The 19497-nt window shown below is 38.7% G+C and overlaps 1 protein-coding gene across 8 annotated transcripts in view; it reads left to right on the top strand.

The window, feature by feature from the left end:
- KDM4C (lysine demethylase 4C) overlaps nucleotides 1-19497 on the top strand; it is a 409893-nt gene that overhangs the window by 219372 nt on the left and 171024 nt on the right. For all 8 annotated transcript variants that reach the window (XM_057548130.1, XM_007189029.3, XM_007189030.3 and 5 more), the window contains one exon: nucleotides 1347-1455. In XM_057548130.1, coding sequence (XP_057404113.1) covers nucleotides 1347-1455 — 109 coding nt within the window. The remainder of the gene's footprint in view (nucleotides 1-1346; nucleotides 1456-19497) is intronic.

Raw genomic sequence — 19497 nt, 5'->3', positions numbered from 1 at the left:
CTTTCTTTTGCAGTCAACTGTTGATGCAAACCCACTAGTTTCGAACTCTTTCTCTAACCACACCCCTGCCTTTTATGGGGGGTTGCTGCATGGGCAAGAAAGCTTGTAAGTAGTTTCTGCCTGGAAGACGTCAGGATGCACATGACTTTTTCCTTTACCTTTGAAGGGAAAATGTAGTCTGGGCAGCTCAGGACAAAAGATTTTACATAAAATTTAAGTGGTTTCAAGATGACAGTAATGTGCCATGTTAAACAACAGCAACAACTTTTGATTTCCTGTTTGATCCTCAGAGAAGTGGCGATTCATTTTTGAATGGACGGAAGAGTACAGGCTCACCTTGGCAGTATTGCCCCCTGTGTGAGGATAGAAAGCAAAATAACCTGCCACATAGTCACACATGACCAAATACCATGGTCCTATTTTGTTATGAATATATAATCCTAAATTTAAATTAGTTTTAAAGAACTTTTGAAAACTAGCTAACTGCTGAGTTTATTGTAGGTTTGAGAAGCGTACTCTGTACTACAGATAGTGTTTTTGTTTTTTTTTTAAAATATTTATGTGTTTATTTTGGCTGCACCTGTCTTAGTTGCAGCATGCGGGATCTTCACTGCGGCATGAGGACTTCTTAGTTGCAGCATGCGGGATCCAGTTCCCCAACCAGGGACTGAACCTGGGCCCCCTGCATTGGGAGTGCAGAGTCTTACCCACTGCACAACCAGGGAAGTCCCCAGATAGTGTTTTTGTTTTTGTTTTTTTAAAATTTGTATTTATTTTTTGGCTGTGTTGGGTCTTCATTGCTGCGTGCGGGCTTTCTCTAGTTGTGGCGAGTGAGGGCCACTCTTCGTTGCGGTGCATGGGCTTCTCACTGCTGTGGCTTCTCTTGCTGCGGAGCACAGGCTCTAGGCACGTGGGCTTCAGTAGTTGAAGCATGTGGGCTTCAGTAGTTGAAGCATGCAGGCTCAGTAGTTGTGGCTCACGGGCTTAGTTGCTCCGCGGCATGTGGGATCTTCCCGGACCAGGGCTCAAACCCGTGTCTCCTGCATTGGCAGGCCGATTCTTACCCACTGTGCCACCAGGGAAGTCCCTCCAGATAGTGTTTTAATATGAAGTGGAAGAATAGTTAATTGACTCCCCTGTCAGTAAAATTATTAATAGAATGGATTCCTATTTCTTTTGACTTGTAGGTTTAAATTCCTTTAATGAAGTGTTAATTCCTCAGCAGGTGACTAAGTATAAGAGTTCTTCATAATTAAATTGTTGTAAATCATCATAACCATAGTTTTTTGTTTTCAAACAAGTCTTTAATGGTGGCTGTTTCTCCCCCATTTGTGTTCTGTAACCAGAGACTAGAAGGAGAAACCAAAACTGCTAAAAGTTGGCGCCATCCACTTAGTAAGCCTCCAGCAAGATCCCCAATGACTCTGGTGAAGCAGCAGGCAACGAGTGACGAAGGTGAGCTTGTGTTGTTTTCCAGTATTTATTCCCTATAGACTGTATAATACTCAATTTATTCTGTCAGTTTGTTGTAACAAACTTTTCTAAAAAATGGCCTGGTAGAGAAGAAATCTGACCAAGTGGCAAATATATACACCATAAGGAAATCATAAGTAATACATAATTTATTTGGAATTTATATTTTAGGGATACATACTTGATTCACATAATCTAGCCATGTTAAAGTCTTCCTTTTTTTTTATAGTAATTATACAGCTTTTTTTTTTTTTTTTTAATTTTATTTATTTATTTATTTTTGGCTGTGTTGGGTCTTCGCTTCTGTGCGAGGGCTTTCTCTAGTTGCGGCAAGCGGGGGCCACTCTTCATCGCGGTGCGCGGGCCTCTCACTATCGCGGCCTCTCTTGTTGCGGAGCACAGGCTCCAGACACGCAGGCTCAGCAGTTGTGGCTCACGGGCCTAGTTGCTTCGCGGCATGTGGGATCCTCTCAGACCAGGGCTCCAACCCGTGTCCCCTGCATTAGCAGGCAGACTCTCAACCACTGTGCCACCAGGAAGCCCCAAAGTCTTCCTTTTTTTATATGATGGGGTAAATTGGTCATTTCTGACATTTGCCTTAAGACCCTCCAGAAGAAGCTGACAATCATTTTTCTCAAGGTATCAAATTACGGAATTAACATGCTTTGTGTTTCTTTGCATTGCCTTTGTTTTTAACTTGAATCCTTTAAATTTATTAACACCATCTGAGTAAGAAACTACATGCAGTACTTCTATATCCTGTTACACCTGGTGTGTCATGAAACATCCTTTCTCATTAACTAGTTTTACTGATGTGGCTTGGTGTGAAGTAGTTTTATTTACAACCAGTTACTATTCCTAGATGTAACATTTATCTGTTTGTCTTACCTAGTTGCCCCTTTTACCTCTCTTTTTCCAAAAATGTTTTTTTGTTGTCTTCAATCATACCACTGACCAGCTATTTCTTCCTTGCAGGTGTCTCATAGCATCATAAGGGTCTATTTTTTTTCCATCTCTAAAAGGATCAGTTCAAGCAGGTTTTCTGTAAAAAGCCCTTCTTTGAGATGTTCTCCTTTCCTGGTGGAAATTGTTAATTAAGTCCTATGTCTGTGAGGATGCTGTCAAGGGAATAACATGAATCTTGGGTTCAGGCTTCCATTTAGTTTAAATCCAGTTTATCAGAGTACACATCTTTAGCAGATTTTTTTTAACTTTTATTCACTGTCTTCTTTTATGCCACATGTTTAGTTAGAAAAAAAGATCATCAGTGTAGGGATCAGGTAATGATGGTAGCAGTCTCTGTAATACCAATTCAAGGTAGAATTCTGCCTTGAGTAATAAAAGTAATGAAACATATTTGCCTTTATTTCCATATATCATCATGTTCAGTTTTTCTTTCTCCAACTTTATCAGATGCAGCACAAACCGTTTTCCCCTTAGTGCCAAGATAAAGGACTGTTCTGTATAAAGTAATTAATACTTAATTTACATTACTTACGGATTTTCATTACCCTTCCCCATCATAGCCTCTAACAGCATAGCTTCTTGGAAGGGAATGGGCTATCCTAACACGTAAGGAAAACTGCCTTCTCCTGTGTCATTATCTTCCCAGGAAGTTTATTTCCATGTGAATCATCATAAGTTGGCCCAGAGTTTCTCCATGGAGAGCAGTTCTGATTTCGATCAGTATAGCTTGCAAAATTTCTAAATGGATTGGTTTAACGAAGACATCTCAAAAGTCTGAGGTTAAATATCTTGCTGAAACACTGGTGATTGTAGCTTTTGCAGCAGTCTCACCCTCTATTTTAATATATTAAGGACTGCTGGGGTCCTCTGGGGATTTTTGAGAATTGAGAGGAAAAATCAGAGAATTACAGTGATGGCTAAAGATTTTTACAAGCTTCCAAACAGAGAGTGGATAATATTCCATGTCCTGGAGCAAATTACTTATTTATTGGGCATTGAATGTTTTTACCTCAGCCTTCTCCCTCTGTGTCTTGTACATCTAAAAGTGAATGAAAATCATCATTATTATGATTATAATTATGTCATTATTAGACGTCATTATTAGAAAGTGACGAAGAGTGGGATTAGTGCTCATTGGGAGCACACAACTCCAAATCTAGCGTCTTTTGGGAATTTCCTAGCATAACTACTGGGCTCCTTTTGCACTCCTCTTACAGAAGTAAGTGTGTATGCCAGACAGGAGCATGACTAGATTGGAGCATCTGAGAAATTGCATCTCTAAACAGCAGTGTCCCTTATTGGTGAATGAGCATTTCTCTATTCAAGCTGGCATTTGACTCCCTAACAGAAAAGCAGCAGAGGGGAAAGATATTGATCCAGCACCTCTGGGAGCTCATGTGCAGCTGGGAGATAAGAGTCACTTCTAAGCTGCTCTTCTCAAAGGACAGTGCAGTGGCTCTTTGATACTCAAATGGCCTGAAACTGTAGAGATCATTCTAATTGGTGGCAGATCCAGTAATTACAGGATCAGCAAGGATTTCCTAACTCTTAGCCTGTTCTTTCCTGGAAGAAGATTTTCCATACTTAGCAGAAAAACACGAGGGTCTGCAGTGGTGGAGCAGAGTGGGGAGATACCTAAGAAATGAATTGATGTTTCAGAGTATATAGCATTTTTACATAAAAACTAATATCTAATTCATTCTTTTTAGGAGGATGAAAAACTGTCTCAAATGTATACTACATATTTATTATTATTATTATAAATTTATTTATTTATTTATTTTTGGCTGTGTTGGGTCTTCATTGCTGCACGTGGGTTTTCTCTAGTTGCGGCGAGCGGGGGCTTCTCATTGCAGTGGCTTCTCTTGTTGTGGAGCACAGGCTCTAGGAACACAGGCTTCAGTAGTTGTGGCATGTGGGCTCAGTAGTTGTGGCACACGGGCTCAGTTGCTTCACGGCATGTAGGATCTTCCCAGACCAGGGCTCGAACCTGTGTCCCCTGAATTGGCAGGTGGATTCTTAACCACTGCACCAACAGGGAAGTCCCTGCATATTCATTATTTGTAGTTTAAAAGAAATTACTAATCTGTCTCTGTTTTTCTTTTAACTGAAGTGTTTTTCAGTTCTCTTTTCCCTTAAGTCAGGCAGCTGCACAAGGTGATCCTGAAGCATGGATTAATATTCTATATATTTTTCTGTTTTTTAAGTTAATTATACAATGTTGAATTGAAACAGACTTGAAAGAGAAGTGCTTGGGTGGGTCGTTTTAGTTTTGAAACATTCTGGGTATGTATCCATTCTCCTCTTGTGATGTGTCACTATAACAGCATGTTCCCGTTCTCTGATTTCAGAGCTTTGTGCTTGAGTGTCTACAGGGACTGGGGTGTGTATGCAGCACGGGTGAGCCAGGGAGGCTCTGAGAATAACATCTTGCCTGGCCTCAGAAGGCCCTGAGTGTGAGAGGATGGACCCTGGCCGGGCGGGAAGCCCAGAAATCTGCCATAGTAATTCTTTTTCTTTGGTTGCCGAAGATGTCTGCCCAAAGGCTCTCACATGTTTCCCTTAATATTACAGATTCGATTGAGGATAAGTGACTTTAAGGCTGTTCATGATCCAGTACCAACTTCTCTCTGCAGCTTCATTTCCCTCAGCTACCCAACGTGAATCCTCCTTTCCATCCATTCAGACAACTGTTTGTTTTTTCTCCTGAGTATGTCTGCTGCTTTATGCTTTCGTGCTTTACCTGTGATGCACCTTTCCATCTTGGAACCATTCTCACCTACTTCTCACCACTTACCCCTCCTTTCTCTTCCTTCTCCTCTACTGTCCTATTCCATCTATACTTAGCTCTAGCATATCGCTTGTCATCTTACATTGTGCTTCATTATTTTTCTCTATGTCTGTCTCCTCACTCTCACTCCTTTTGTGTCCCCACTCCAAGTCCAAGGTCAGTCTGTGGCTTAACTCACCTGTGGATCCAAAAGCAGGAAGTTCTTGGTGATTAGTAACCTTGAAATCAGCCATTAAAAAAGATAATGAAATACTTTGATATAACGTATGCTGTCATGTTAAAAAGAAAACCAAAATTCTTGTCCAGGAAATATTCTCTCTCTATATACGTGCATAGAAGAACATACAGTTTTAATTAGCTGTAGATAAAATATGTCACCTAACTCAGTTTTGTATCCTGAATGTGTGGGAATCCTCTTTCTACTGTGCCAAATCCTAGAACCTACTCAAAGTTAATATGAAGCTGACGTGTTGCAGATATGGCCAGTGCTTTGGAGACCTGAGGGCCCCCAGAGTAACGATTGGGATAGTTGCTTAGCTAGCACCTTGGTGTGTATGTAGGGATGTGTGTGTGTGTGTGTGCGCGCGCACGCATGTGCGTGTGTATGTGTATTTCCTTCCCAGTTTGAAGGCATTCTTATTCAAAAATTTTTCACTCATGTATGCTTTTTCTGACTAGTTTTCATTGGCAGCAGTTTGTGCTGACACAAACTCAGGACTTTTCCTGAACTGACATTAGGCTAATAGACATTGTACATTGACATCCATATTCTGAACATGCATTTTATCCATCCCCCTGCCTTGCCCTTTATGGTTCATTGTTTGGTCTTTGAACTTCTCCTGCACACATATGTACGGTTTTTAAAATTGAAGTATAGTTGATTTACAGTGTTTCAGGTGTCATGTATGTGTTTGTTTCCCACCTAAAATTTTATTTTTACTACATTTGTTTCCGGTATAAATTTTCCAACTTTTCCTACTATTGACTTACAGTATCTTCACTGCTTTTGTACTTACTGTGTACATAACCCCCTTGGTGAAGTGATAAGGTTAATGTTGTTTCTAAAGCAACTGTAAGGGAGAATCCCTACAAACACACAGGAGACCTCATGAACGTGGCAGTGGCTGACGCAGTGATACTCTACTCATTGATTCCCGTGTTTGTTGGTGTTAATTTGAGTTGACATACTAATGCTGTCTGTGGAGTTTTGCTGGAGACTTAGAAAGTTAAGTTGAAAGTTTATAAGAAAATATACAAGATTGTTATCAGGTGATTTTAGTTCTCTTTTCTTTGCTGATGACTTTTCAAACTTTTTGAAATAAATACATTTCTCTTATATTTGGGAAAAAATATTTTAAAGAGACAGAGAGTACGGTTGTGATGTACTGGATTACCAGATAATCCTCCAGTTATGAAAGAATCAGAAAAATAATTGATAAATAAAACAATCAACCTTTATACATGCATGGAGAGGCAAAAGTAACATAAAGGGTCGTATTTCTCCATGTCTGTGATCACAGTCAGCCAGCTCCAGTGCTCCATTAGCTGCATGACCCTCCATGCTTTGCCTCTGTGCTTACCAAGTGAAGATTATAGCAGCATCCGCCACATGGAGCTCTTAGAGGGTTAAAAGACTATGTGTAAGGCACTCAGAACAATGTCTGGCACATAATGAATGTTTGTTGTCTTTGTTGTGACATGATGCGGAGGAGCAGGAGGAGGGTGATAGCTGAGCTTTCCAGAAATGAGGGAAATCCAGAGGGGATTCAGAGCGAGATGACATTCAGGTGGGTAGGAGAGCGTGAATGCCATGCCGTTTGGAGGAAATATGCCGGGACTGGAGTGGAGGCTGGGAAGTCAGAGCTAAGACCTCATAGGATCCCCCAGACTCATAAAGCGGGACTCCTGAAAGCCTAAGCCCTTAGTTAAGGGTGTGCTAGGGAAAAACTAAAGACCAAAATGGACCATAGGCCCAGGCAGAGGACAAGAGGTCCTGCTGCTGGGTCTTGGCTTGGGTGGGGAAACCCAAGGATAAGAGAAAGTCACCCTAACAATTCTTAACCATAGGGCTGCCGTCACATTTATGCCTCTTATTCCAATCAGAAATTTAAAGTAAAAGTGCCTCCAGGGCATCTAGCAGAAGCAATTGCAAAATCTTTTGAACCCACCTGACTAGGAGTTTAGTTGACTAAAAGACAGTAGATGCTGACTGAAGTCCTGGCTTTGTCCCTTAGAAGTTTTTCGACTTCTGGCAAGTCTTCTCTCTGGCCTCAGTTTCCTTTTGTGTAAAATGTGAGCCTTGGTTTTGAGTAATTAGGGCTCCTAACCTACAGGTCCATGAATGGATATTTGACATTTCAAATACCCTGAAACAATGTGGTGATATGTTGAGCTCATCACCCTGGGACCAAATTTTTATTTGTAACTCTTCAACTATAATTTTATACGGAAAGATTGAAAGATGCCAATACCCATCTGTACTGTGTTTACCCAAGTGCAGAGGTGACGCCACCTACATGTTTGAATATTGACAAGATTCAGATTAAAGCGCTGGTTATGGCTCTGATTTTCTTTAATCTGAACTGTCTGGATAACTCTTTCTAAATCATCAGTTCAGCAAGTGCAGTACTGTAATGAGCTGTTACGGATCTCTTTGAAATTAAAGACAGCTTAGATCCTGATCCTATCTCTGTAATGTCTGCATGCCTTGAGGGTTACATTAAAAGTGTATTTCAGGCAGTGTTACAGCAATTTATTTTTTGGACAGTCTGTCTATATTAATATTATAATTCATTTAGTAATAGATTAAATATTTAAATATAGAGATGGAAGAGGTGGAAATTGCTACATTAATTAGAGATTATTCTTGGAGTTTGGCCATTATGTAACCTATTTAAGCTACATTTTCAGTTATTTTGAAGAATAAAATGTGTACATTTAAGTACATTTAAGCAAGGAAAATCTCAGGAACTCACATCTGACAAAATCTGATTAATTCCTCAATGTTTTTCTCTGTTTCACACTCATTTTGTGAAAACATTCATGTTTATAATGCAATTGAATGATAAATTGGTCCTAAATATGTTTTCCCAAGACTGATTTCACTTTATTAGAGACTTTTGTTTTCTTCTGGGATTTCCTGATATTTCCTGGGTATTTTCTGAACTTTACCCTGTGTCATTTGGTAACTGTTAGTTCTGTTGGTGCAAAAGCTGGCTTTTGGGCACTTTGTAATCATCCCTCAAATAAAAGGACATTACTTTGAATTGGCTGTTTCACTTTATCTTTGGCAGACAGATGTTTTGGAGAATTATGCCCTCCTGCCCCTGGCATACTGTAACTCCCTCCTTTCTAAGAGCATTGGTATAGGTTTGCCAATCTTCATTTTGTAAAAAAATTTTTATTTCAAAGATTTAAGTGGATATATTGACCAAATATAATAGTGATGTCTTTTATTGATTCAAACTTTAAAAATGTTATTCTAAGTATTAGATTAAATTAAAAATTTGTTTTAATACCAAAAACATTTTTGCCAGATGGTAATGGGCACCTGACTGTGTTTTTGGTTAGCAACCTGAGACCTGCCTTCTAGTCTCTCCTTGGCTGTTAATGGCTGTATGGCCTTGGAAAACTAAGTCATGTAACCTTCTAAGGCTTATCATATGTTTACTCATATGTATGATGAAATTGTTGGATTAGTGATCCCAAAGTTTCATTCAAACTCTAAAAGTCTTTAATTCTATCACAATATAATAGGAAGAAACTATCACAACATTTAAAATCAACTATACTGCCCCCTCCAAAAAAAAATAAAATAAAATGTAAGGTCCCCAGTCCTAATATAAATATGTAATAGGAGAGGATACTGTGTAGTCCTCTTGCTTCATGCTAGCCTTTCTTGGAAAAGCAAAATAGTGAAGTATAAGAACATTCCTCATCAACAGTGTTTCCCCTCTGTAAAAAGTCCTTTTCTCTGCCAGTTTTGAAAAAGAAATGCTGTTTTATGATCGTTGCATGTCATGCTCCAAATGTTATTAATTTTTACATAACGATCTCTTCTTTGTTCCATCAATTCTTATTAGCTTGAGGTAATATTATACTTTCATAATAAGCACAGTTATATTTCTGTCTGTTTAAGCAATAAAACAGCAACTTCAGCAGATTACTAAGCAGATTGGCTTGGAATGTTTGTTGATAGGTCACAACCAGTGTTTTCCTGCATTATGTGGACATAAAACATTAGATGTTGTTGGCACTCAGATTTAATGGATATTTTATCTAGCACTTAGCTTTGTAATAAACGGGCATTCTCAGTTTAGCTTGATTTTTCTGTTAGCAAATCCCATTGGAGTCCCAAGGGCATTGACCTTTTCTGCAATATAGGGAATAAAAATAAAAAACACCTTGCCCTTATTATGGAGTGGCTTGGTAAGGGTTTGATTGAATTAGACAAAAATGCACTAGCTTTTTAACTCATGTTACACGGTTGCTTTCTGTAGTTTTCAGAATCAATCTTGAGACTTTTTTAAAGTGGTTGGCATGAAGTCTTATGATCAGATGTCTATAAGTGCTGAAAGCATTGGGATTGTAAAATGATAGTCAAGACTGATTTATTTGAATCCATGTGTGCCTTGCTTTACTCTTAAAGTCTTGTAGAAAACATCTGAGGAACAGCTTTTGATATTATAATTGTGTGGTTCATTCCATTCTTTAGAAAAATAAATTATTGTATTAGGTTGAAATGTATGAAATTGCTGATATTTGATTTTCATATATCTTCATGTATTACTTTACATTTCCTTAAACTTGTACACAACCCCTTCTCCCTGGAGACAAGGATGTCTTACCCTATAGACCATTGAATTATCCTGTGTTTTGTACTACATTTTCGGCATTTTTAGTTCTATCTTTTGTTTGGTTGTGAAACTATGAATATCGAGAATAAGCATGCAGTTTGCAAAGTTAATGTAGCTTTTAAAATTTAATTTTATAATTACTTTATGGTCTTCATTTTCTTTGTTTTGTCTCTGACTATTGAAAACTTAGCCTGGGCTGGCAGTGTTTTGCAGGCTGACATTTGGGGACCATTGTCATGGATTTTAGGAAAAGACTATTTACTTCTGGGAGGGTTGTTAAGTAATATGTGTAAGGCTCCCAAATAGTGAGTGGTTAGGAAGTGGCTCACTTTATCATCATTTAAATTCGATATAGTATTGTTTTATTCTTTTTCTTTTTTCTGATTCTTAGGTTCCCAGTTTTAGGGAAGTGATGAGGTGACTTTTTTTTATACATACCACATGGACCTCTAAGTTCTACATTGTTTTACTGTTCATGTTTGATTTGGTTTTGTTATGGGGAGACATTTTCAAGATTGAAAAGTGTATGGATTTTTGTTTTGTTAATAAAAAAGTAGAAACCAAAGGAGAAAAGGTTTGTGATGATATATGAACATATTTGAATATTACTCAAATATTTCTATAGTTGTTAAGGTCTTTCCTTGAGGAATCATACTTTATGATGCCTTTAAATGAGTTAGCCAAGGATCTAGGGTAAGAATCTTCTTGGGAGAAAACAGTGAGTACAAAGACCCCAAAGGAAGGCAGTTAGTGTGGCATGTTTGAAGAACAGCAAGAAGAACCCCTGATGGCTTTGGATGTGGAACAACAGAATGAACGTTTGCTGCCTTGTCCTCTTCTTATTTCCGTACATCCTCTCGAGTAGTCCACACCCTTGTTTCTCTAGTAGTTGTCATTGTGGCTGCTCTGCATGAAGTTCTCTGTCTCCTTAGCAGCCGTTTTTGTGTGATCTGCCAAGTGACACCTCTGTTAGTTCTTGGGTCAAAGTGTCTAAGGGTCCTGCTGTCCTTTACACAGATGACCAGAGCTGGCTTTTAGCTAAGAGGAGCAATTTTTTTTTTTTTTTTTTTTGCAGGTAAAGTGCAACATACCAGTTGTTCTTTGCTTGGAGATCTTGTTTTGGCCATTTTAATATAGATGCTGTTAATGAAATAGTTTAAGAAACTGAAGGGTTCTTCCATGGGAAGTTTTGAACTCCTTGAAGGCAAGGGACTGTTGATTTTTGTTTCTTACCTCCAGCATCAGCCATATTGCCCAGTACACAATAAGTTTCATATGCTGTCTTTCACCTATCTTTGATTTGATTCTCAGAATAACTTCCTTTTGGTGCCATGTTGTCAGCTAGTTTTCCAAAGATATGCCAGCTTTTTTTTTTTAACATCTTTATTGGAGTATAATTGCTTTACAATGTTGTGTTAGTTTCTGCTTTATATCAAAGTGAGTCAGCTATACATATAAATATATCCCCATATCTCCTCCCTCTTGCATCTCCCTCCCATCCTCCATATCCCACCCCTCTAGGTGGTCACAAAGCACCGAGCTGATCTCCCTGTGCTATGTGACTGCCTCCCACTAGCTAGCTATTTTACATTTGGTAGTGTATATATGTCCATGCCACTCTCTCACTTTGTCCCAGCTTACCCTTCCCCCTCCCCGTGTCCTCAAGTCCATTCTCTGCGTCTGCGTCTTTATTCCTGTCCTGGCCCTAGGTTCTTCAGAACCATTTTTTCTTTTTTTAGATTCCATATATATGTGTTAGCATATGGTATTTGTTTTTCTCTTTCTGACTTAGTTCACTCTGTATGACAGACTCTAGGTCCATCCACCTCACTACAAATAACTCAATTTCGTTTCTTTTTGTGGCTGAGTAATATTCCATTGTATATATGTGCCATGTCTTCTTTATCCACTCATCTGTGGATGGACACTTAGGTTGCTTCCATGACCTGGCTATTGTCAATAGAGCTACAATAAACATTGTGGTACATGACTCATTTTGAATTATGGTTTTCTCAGGGTATATGCCCAGTAGTGGGATTGCTGGGTCGTATGGTAGTTCTATTTTTAGTTTTTTAAGGAACCTCCATACTGTTCTCCATAGTGGCTGTATCAATTTACATTCCCACCAACAGTGCAAGAGGGTTCCCTTTTCTCCATACCCTCTGTAGCATTTATTGTTTGTAGATTTTTTTTTTAAACATCTTTATTGGAGTATAATTGCTTTACAATGGTGTGTTAGTTTCTGCTTTATAACAAAGTGAATCAGTTATACATATACATATGTTCCCATATCTCTTCCCTCTTGCATCTCCCTCCCTCCTACCCTCCCTATCCCCCCCCTCTAGGTGTTCACAAAGCACCGAGGTGTTCTCCCTGTGCTATGCGGCTGCTTCCCACTAGCTATCTATTTTACATTTGGTAGTGTATATATGTCCATGCCACTCTCTCACCCTGTCACATCTTACCCCTCCCCCTCCCCATATCCTCAAGTCCATTCTCTAGTAGGTCTGTGTCTTTATTCCCGTCTTGCCACTAGGTTCTTCATGACCTTTTTTTTTTCCTTAGATTCCATATATATGTGTTAGCATACTGTATTTGTTTTTCTCTTTCTGACTTACTTCACTCTGTATGACAGACTCCAGGTCCATCCACGTCTCAACAAATGACTCAATTTCGTTTCTTTTTATGGCTGAGTAATATTCCATTGTATATATGTGCCACATCTTCTTTATCCATTCATCCGATGATGGACACTTAGGTTGCTTCCATGTCCTGGCTATTGTAAATAGAGCTGCAATGAACATTTTGGTACATGACTCTTTTTGAATTATGGTTTTCTCAGGGTATATGCCCAGTAGTGTGATTGCTGGGTCGTATGGTAGTTCTAGTTTTAGTTTTTTAAGGAACCTCCATACTGTTCTCCACAGTGGCTGTATCAATTTACATTCCCACCAACAGTGCAAGAGGGTTCCCTTTTCTCCACACCCTCTCCAGCATTTGTTTATAGATTTTTTGATGATGGCCATTCTGACTGGTGTGAGGTGATACCACATTGTAGTTTTGATTTGCACTTCTCTAATGATTAGTGATGTTGAGCATCCTTTCATGTGTTTGTGGGCAACCTGTATATCTTCTTTGGAGAAATGTCTGTTTAGGTCTTCTGCCCGTTTTTCAATTGGGTTGTTTGTTTTTTTGATATTGAGCTGCATGAGCTGCTTGTATATTTTGGAGGTTAATCCTTTGTCAGTTGCTTCCTTTGCAAATATTTTCTCCCATTCCGAGGGTTGTCTTTTCACCTTGTTTATGTTTTCCTTTGCTGCAAAGCTTTTTTCATTAGGTCCCATTTGTTTATTTTCGTTTTTATTTCCATTTCTCTAGGAGGTGGGTCTAAAAGGATCTTGCTGTGATTCATGTCATAGAGGGGCACATTCTTTTGAATACTTCTGTAAAAGATATTAATCTTTTTATTATCATAAATATACTCAGTGATGTTTTTGACCGAATGGGAGAATAAAGGCCTTTTTTTTTTCCTGAAAGGATAAATCTTGAAATATTTTTATATAGGAGATAACTAGGTGTCTGTCTAGATTGGCTCTTTCTGTTCCAACCTGTCTTGTCATGTTAAAAGTTTAGTGTTTAGGGCATACATTTTAAGTAATTTTCTGGATGATCTTTGAAGAGATTTGCTGGAGACCCTACAGGTTATGCTGGAGACCCAGAAAGGAAAGAATCATCATCTGTTGAAGCCCTAGGTCTGTCTTAACTAATGAATAGCAGCTGTACAACTGGTAGCTCGTATACTCATTTGGCAGATGAAGGAATTGAGGTTTAGAATTATAACCAAACATTAAGACCACATAGATTACATGAATGAAACATTGTTTTAATTTATTCTAATAGGTTTGGATCAGAGCTCTACTCTTGTAACCATGCTTACCTCAAAATAGTTGAATAACCATTGTTCTAGGCCACAAAGTCAGGGCTTTTATAACGTTTCTTTCCTAATTTATTACTTTAACTGTATAATGTTTGTTATAGATTTAATCTTGTGATCACTTAAATGAATATTTTTAAGTATTATTTTTTAGTTTCACTGTTTACTAGTTGCACTCTTTAAAAACTTATGTATGCTTTTATATGACGAGCAGTGTAAATTGTTTTATGTAGAAAGTAAAATATAAACCCTTAATCATTAAAGTTAACAGTGTACATCTATAATAATCCTTGCGATCACGTCTTAGTGAGGCCCCCACCACGCCTTGGGAAGTGTTATTAATTGAGGGGGAAAGTTGCTCTCTAAACAATGGGGTATGCCTCTAGATTAGTATAAGTAGAAGTCTCAAGAAGGTTCTCTGAACATCTTAAGATTCTCAAGTGAATAGCAGCAAGCCTGACTTTCTTTTCAAAACCAGAAAGTTTTCTGAATTCCCTGAGCTCCCACTTTTCTAGGGACCTCCTCCTCCTTCTCTTCATATGCTCTGCAGGATTGACTCTTTCCCCCGCAGTATGCTTGTTGCTGCTGTGGAGTCTCTGGGTCAGCCTGGGATGTACTACTGACTTGCAGACTTTATAGTTATGTATGGACAGGACACATTTCTAGTTGTCCTTTTGAGACTGATCTTTTGAGAAACAGCATTGTTTATGGTCGTGAGGAGAGGGGGGGGGTCCTACAAGCGAGGGTACTTCTGACAGCAACGGTGTGGCTTACTTTTCCCAGGCGCCAACTGGTGTCCTACAGTTTAGTTTCTTTCTGACACTAATGACTCAGCGTTAGCACAGCCCCTGCAGGTTAAGGACTCAGTCCAGTCTCACCAGTTGTCCCCACTTCAGATGCCAATTGCAAGTCCTTACACCTGACCATTGAGCTATAAAGTCTGAGGGCTTCCTACAGTTCCCTCCTCAGGTTTGATTATTTGCTAGAATGGTTCACGGAAGTCAGGAAAACACTTCTTACATTTACTGGTTTATAACTCAGGAACAGCCAAAAAGAAGGGATGCACAGGGCAAGGTATGAGGTGGGGGTAGGTGTGTGAAGAACTTTCATGCCCTTTGCAGGTACATTACCCTCTTGATCCCAGAAGCTCTCTGAACCCTGTCATTTAGGGTTTTTGTGGAGGCCCCATCGTGGCTACACGATTGATTAAATCACTGTCTATTTGGCGATTGACTCCATCTCCAACCTCTCTCCCTTCCCCTGACGTCAGAGGTGGGGCTGAAGTGCTAACCCTCTACTCATGCATTGACTTTGTATTCATGCCTTGGTCTTTCTGGTGACCAGCCCCAATCCTGAAGCTATCTAGGCGGCCCCAGCCACCAGTCATCTCATTAGCTGACAAAAGATACTTTTCAGTTCTGCGATTCCAAGGGTCTTAGAAGCTCTTGTGTCAGGAACTAGGGACTAAGACCAAATATTAATATTTTAACCAGTGATGTTCCTCTCACCCATATCATTCAGGAAATTCCAAGGGTTTTAGAAGCTCTGTGCCAGAAACCAGGAAAAGACCAAATATATGTTTCTTTTTATGTCACAGTATCATAGCGAGTATGATTTAAATAGCAAGCAGGGAGGATCATTTGGGAGAAGTATTTGAAATACATTGGCGGGACCTCCTTGGTGTTCCAGCGGTAAAGAATCCACCTTCCAATGCAGGGGACGCGGGTTCGATCCCTGATCAGGGAACTAAGATCCCACATGCTGCAGGGCAACTAAGCCTGGGCGCCACAGCTATTGAGCTCGCGCGCCGCAATGAGAGAGCCTGCGTGCCGCAAACTACAGAGCCCACATGCTCTGGAGCCCACAGGCCACAACTAGAGAGAGAAAACCCGCCCGCCGCAGCTAGAGAGAAGCCCGAGCGCTGCAACGAAGAGACCGAGTGCCACAATGAAAGATACTGCTGCTGCAACTAAGACCCAATGCAGCCAAAAAAATAAAGAAAATAAATAAATAAGATAAATAAATATTTTAAAATACATTGGAAGGATCGAGGGGAGTTGTAAGCAGTCTGCCTGTGAGGGGCTACTTACTGTGATTTTATCTGCAAGTAATTTTAGAGGCAGAAGTTGTGGTCGACCTCTTAGTACACAGCTGTCACAGGTGTAAATCAAATATTGTGGTTTAACTTTTATTTCTTCTTGAGCACTCTTAGTGGGTTCTATATGCATATCTATTTCTACTACCTTTCTCCAAGAGCTTTTATTTCTGCCAGAAATATTCAGAGTTGGAGGCAAAAGCTTGGTTTCCTAGGTGTAAGTCAGAAAGAATATTTTTAATATTCTGGGATACTGTGTGCATGATCCAGGAGCTTGGTGCTTGGTCTGTAGGCAGGCAGGTTCTACTGATTGTTTTTTAGAGATGTGATGATTGAAAAATTTCAGAGCAGCCATTGAGGGTGCTGCTGGTATGACAGCAGTGTTTTCAGTGGTTTACTTCAGTACGTTTATCCAGGGTCGTATCTGTTTTCCCCATTCCCCCACTACAGTAGTGCTTGTCAGGGGGCTAGCTATCCTTCATAGGAGGCCGCTTAAACAGAGGAAACATGTCTCCTCTCGTGTTTCTGTAAATATAACAGTCCAGGAGTCTAGATTTCTGCCATGCGGTAAGAGGCTCACCAAGAAAAAAGATAATTAAGTGTCGGCATAGAATTTTTTTTTTTTTTCCCTGCTATAGCTGGCAAACCTTGCAGACCTTGAAGAAATGAGAGAAAAGAAGGCCTTCTTGCAGTATTGACTTGTTTTCTTTTTGCTTAAGCATTACTCGTTGATTGAGGAAAACAGTTTATGAGATTCTTGCTTGGCTGTGAGAACACAGTCTACACCAGCTTTATTAGGGCTGTGTTGTTCAACAGGGACTCTGTGATACTAATACTTTTGGGTGAAAATGAACATGTATACGTCAGTGATTCTCAATCTTTTCCTCAGGACTCCCTATGCCCATAATCATTTTGAGGACCCCAAAGAGGTTTCATTTCATCTCCTTTCTTTTCATTTCCTTTCTTTAACTCCCTTCCCTTCCCTTCCCTTCGCTTCCCTTCTCTTCTCTCCCCACCCCATTTGCCCCCTTGCCCCTTTGCCCCCTTTTCCTTCCCGTGGATTTACCTTAATGGTACTTATTTGCTGAAAGTTAAAACAGGGAAACATTTAAAGTAACAATCATAAATGCATAAACAGTTACATTTCTTTTCTTGAATTCATTCATTAGTTTTATTTTCTAGGTTAAAAACCCCAAATTACTCTCATCTTTATTCATGTTTTCTATTATTAAAACAATTATTATTGTTTTTTGTTCTTTTAAAAAAATTTTTTTTAATTAAAAAATTTTTTTTATGGAAAGGCATTTTATTTTAAATATAGCAGTGTGTACACGTCAATCCCAAACTCCCAGTCTATCCCTCCCTGCCCCACTTCCCCGCCCCGGTAACCGTAAGTTTGTTCTCTAAGTCTGTGAGTCTGTTTCTGTTTTGTATTTATTTGCTGAAACTTAAAATGGAAAAATTTAAAGTAACAATAATAAATGCATAAACAGTTACATTTATTTTCATAAGAAAATAACAGTTTTCCCAAACCATAAAAATAAAGAGAAGAACAGCATTGTTTTACATTTTTTGCAGAGCTCTTTAATATTGGGTTTAATAAAATTGGATTCTCATGTCTGCTTCTGCATTCAGTCTGTTGGACCATGTTGTTCTGGTTGAGGTATATTGGAAGAAAGTCCAGCTTACCAAGGATACATGGTTAGAAGGGGTGCAGTATTTTAATAGCCTTTTCAGATAATTATGGATATTCTTTGATACTACATAAAACTTGACAAATGGTGTTTTTTTTAAAGATTAGTTGCAACATGAAATCTGAAATCCCATCAGTGAACTTTTCGTTCTCTATTAAGCTAAAAATTCATTGGTCTATCTTGCACTTTGAGTGGCTCTTCTATGCATGCGTGATTTTGTAACGTCATGCATTGGTAAACAAAGATCTGTGTCATACAGGTCTTTTTATATAATATAAAAAAATTACATTTGTTATTATCACCATCAATTCCATCAGAAATAGCTTTGATTATTGGGAAGCTGTCAAGCTCACAAAAGTGGATACAAATTTTCCAAAGTTCTAATTTTGACTCAGAAGCTTGAATTTCGCCATTGTCAACAAATACTGTCAGTAGTTTTTTTGTTAAAATGACAGCTTTCTTTGTTCACTTTCATTGCTGCCAGATACCCAAGGCTGAATAACCATAGCTTGTCTGTTAATCATTCATTCAAGTAAAAATGCTGTTCCATGAAAAAGGCAGCTCATTCAACATGCGATTCAATTAATTGCACATGTGCTTTTCCCAAGACAACCATTGAACTTCAGTGTGCGGCAGAAGTGCTTTATGCATACATCCCATTTTATTGCACATTTAATAAAATTGATACTTTTTTCTTTTTTTTTTTGCTTCATCAAGGCATTGTTAAGAGAATAACCCCCGACCGCCAACTGCAAATTTGAGATAGTCAAGAATATAACAACTGCATTGGTGCCACTGCCTTGATTCAAGCTAAGGCACCAACAGTTTTACCCTTCATTGCTTTTGTGTCACCATTACAGATGTCAGCAGTGTGACACAGGCAAATAACGTCTTCGTGTTATTATTTTTTCAGTTTATTTTTTTAATTAATTTTTATTAGAGTATAGTTGCTCCTTCATGTTATTATGAAATTGACCATACAGACCTCATGAAATTGTGTTGTGTATCTCCTGGAGTACACAGACCTTACTTTGAGAACTGCTGTTACACTATTAGCTCTTCTTTTGTTCCTGTTGAGAATACAGTTGGGAAAGAAGGGAGTTCTATGCTGGTAACATTTTCACAGATTTCCCAAACTTTGATGCATTTGCACCAAGGTACCTTTCCTTTGCCTCATTCTCTCTTGATTCTACAGCAAACTGTGGCATTCGGGGTGAGACTCAGAGCTTCTGAATGTTGCTGTGCTGGTACATTAAAAAAAGAGATAATTATAGTAATAAAAACATTGGTATTCATTGAATGCTTACAATGTCCATGTCCTTGTATTTTTTTTTTTTGATTTGATATTTGTATATATTGTGGAATGATCACCAAAATTAGTCTAGTTAGCATACATCACCACACAGTTACAAATTTTTTTCTTGTGGTGAGAAAATGATCCACTTTTAAGATCTACTCTGTTAGCAACTTTTAAATATACAATACAGTATTAATCAGTCAATCAATCAATTACTAGTTAACTATTAATAGTTAACTACTGATACTATTGATATCTTAATATTATATAATAGTTAACTGTTTTTTTTTTAACATCTTTATTGGAGTATAATTGCTTTACAGTGGTGTGTTAGTTTCTGCTTTATAACAAAGTGAATCAGCTATACATATACATATATCCCCATATCTCC

The sequence above is a fragment of the Balaenoptera acutorostrata genome, chromosome 6 (assembly GCF_949987535.1).
Source record: "Balaenoptera acutorostrata chromosome 6, mBalAcu1.1, whole genome shotgun sequence".
NCBI lineage: Eukaryota > Metazoa > Chordata > Mammalia > Artiodactyla > Balaenopteridae > Balaenoptera > Balaenoptera acutorostrata.
Note: the sequence above shows the minus strand (reverse complement) of the source record. Positions and strands in the feature narration are given on the sequence as shown.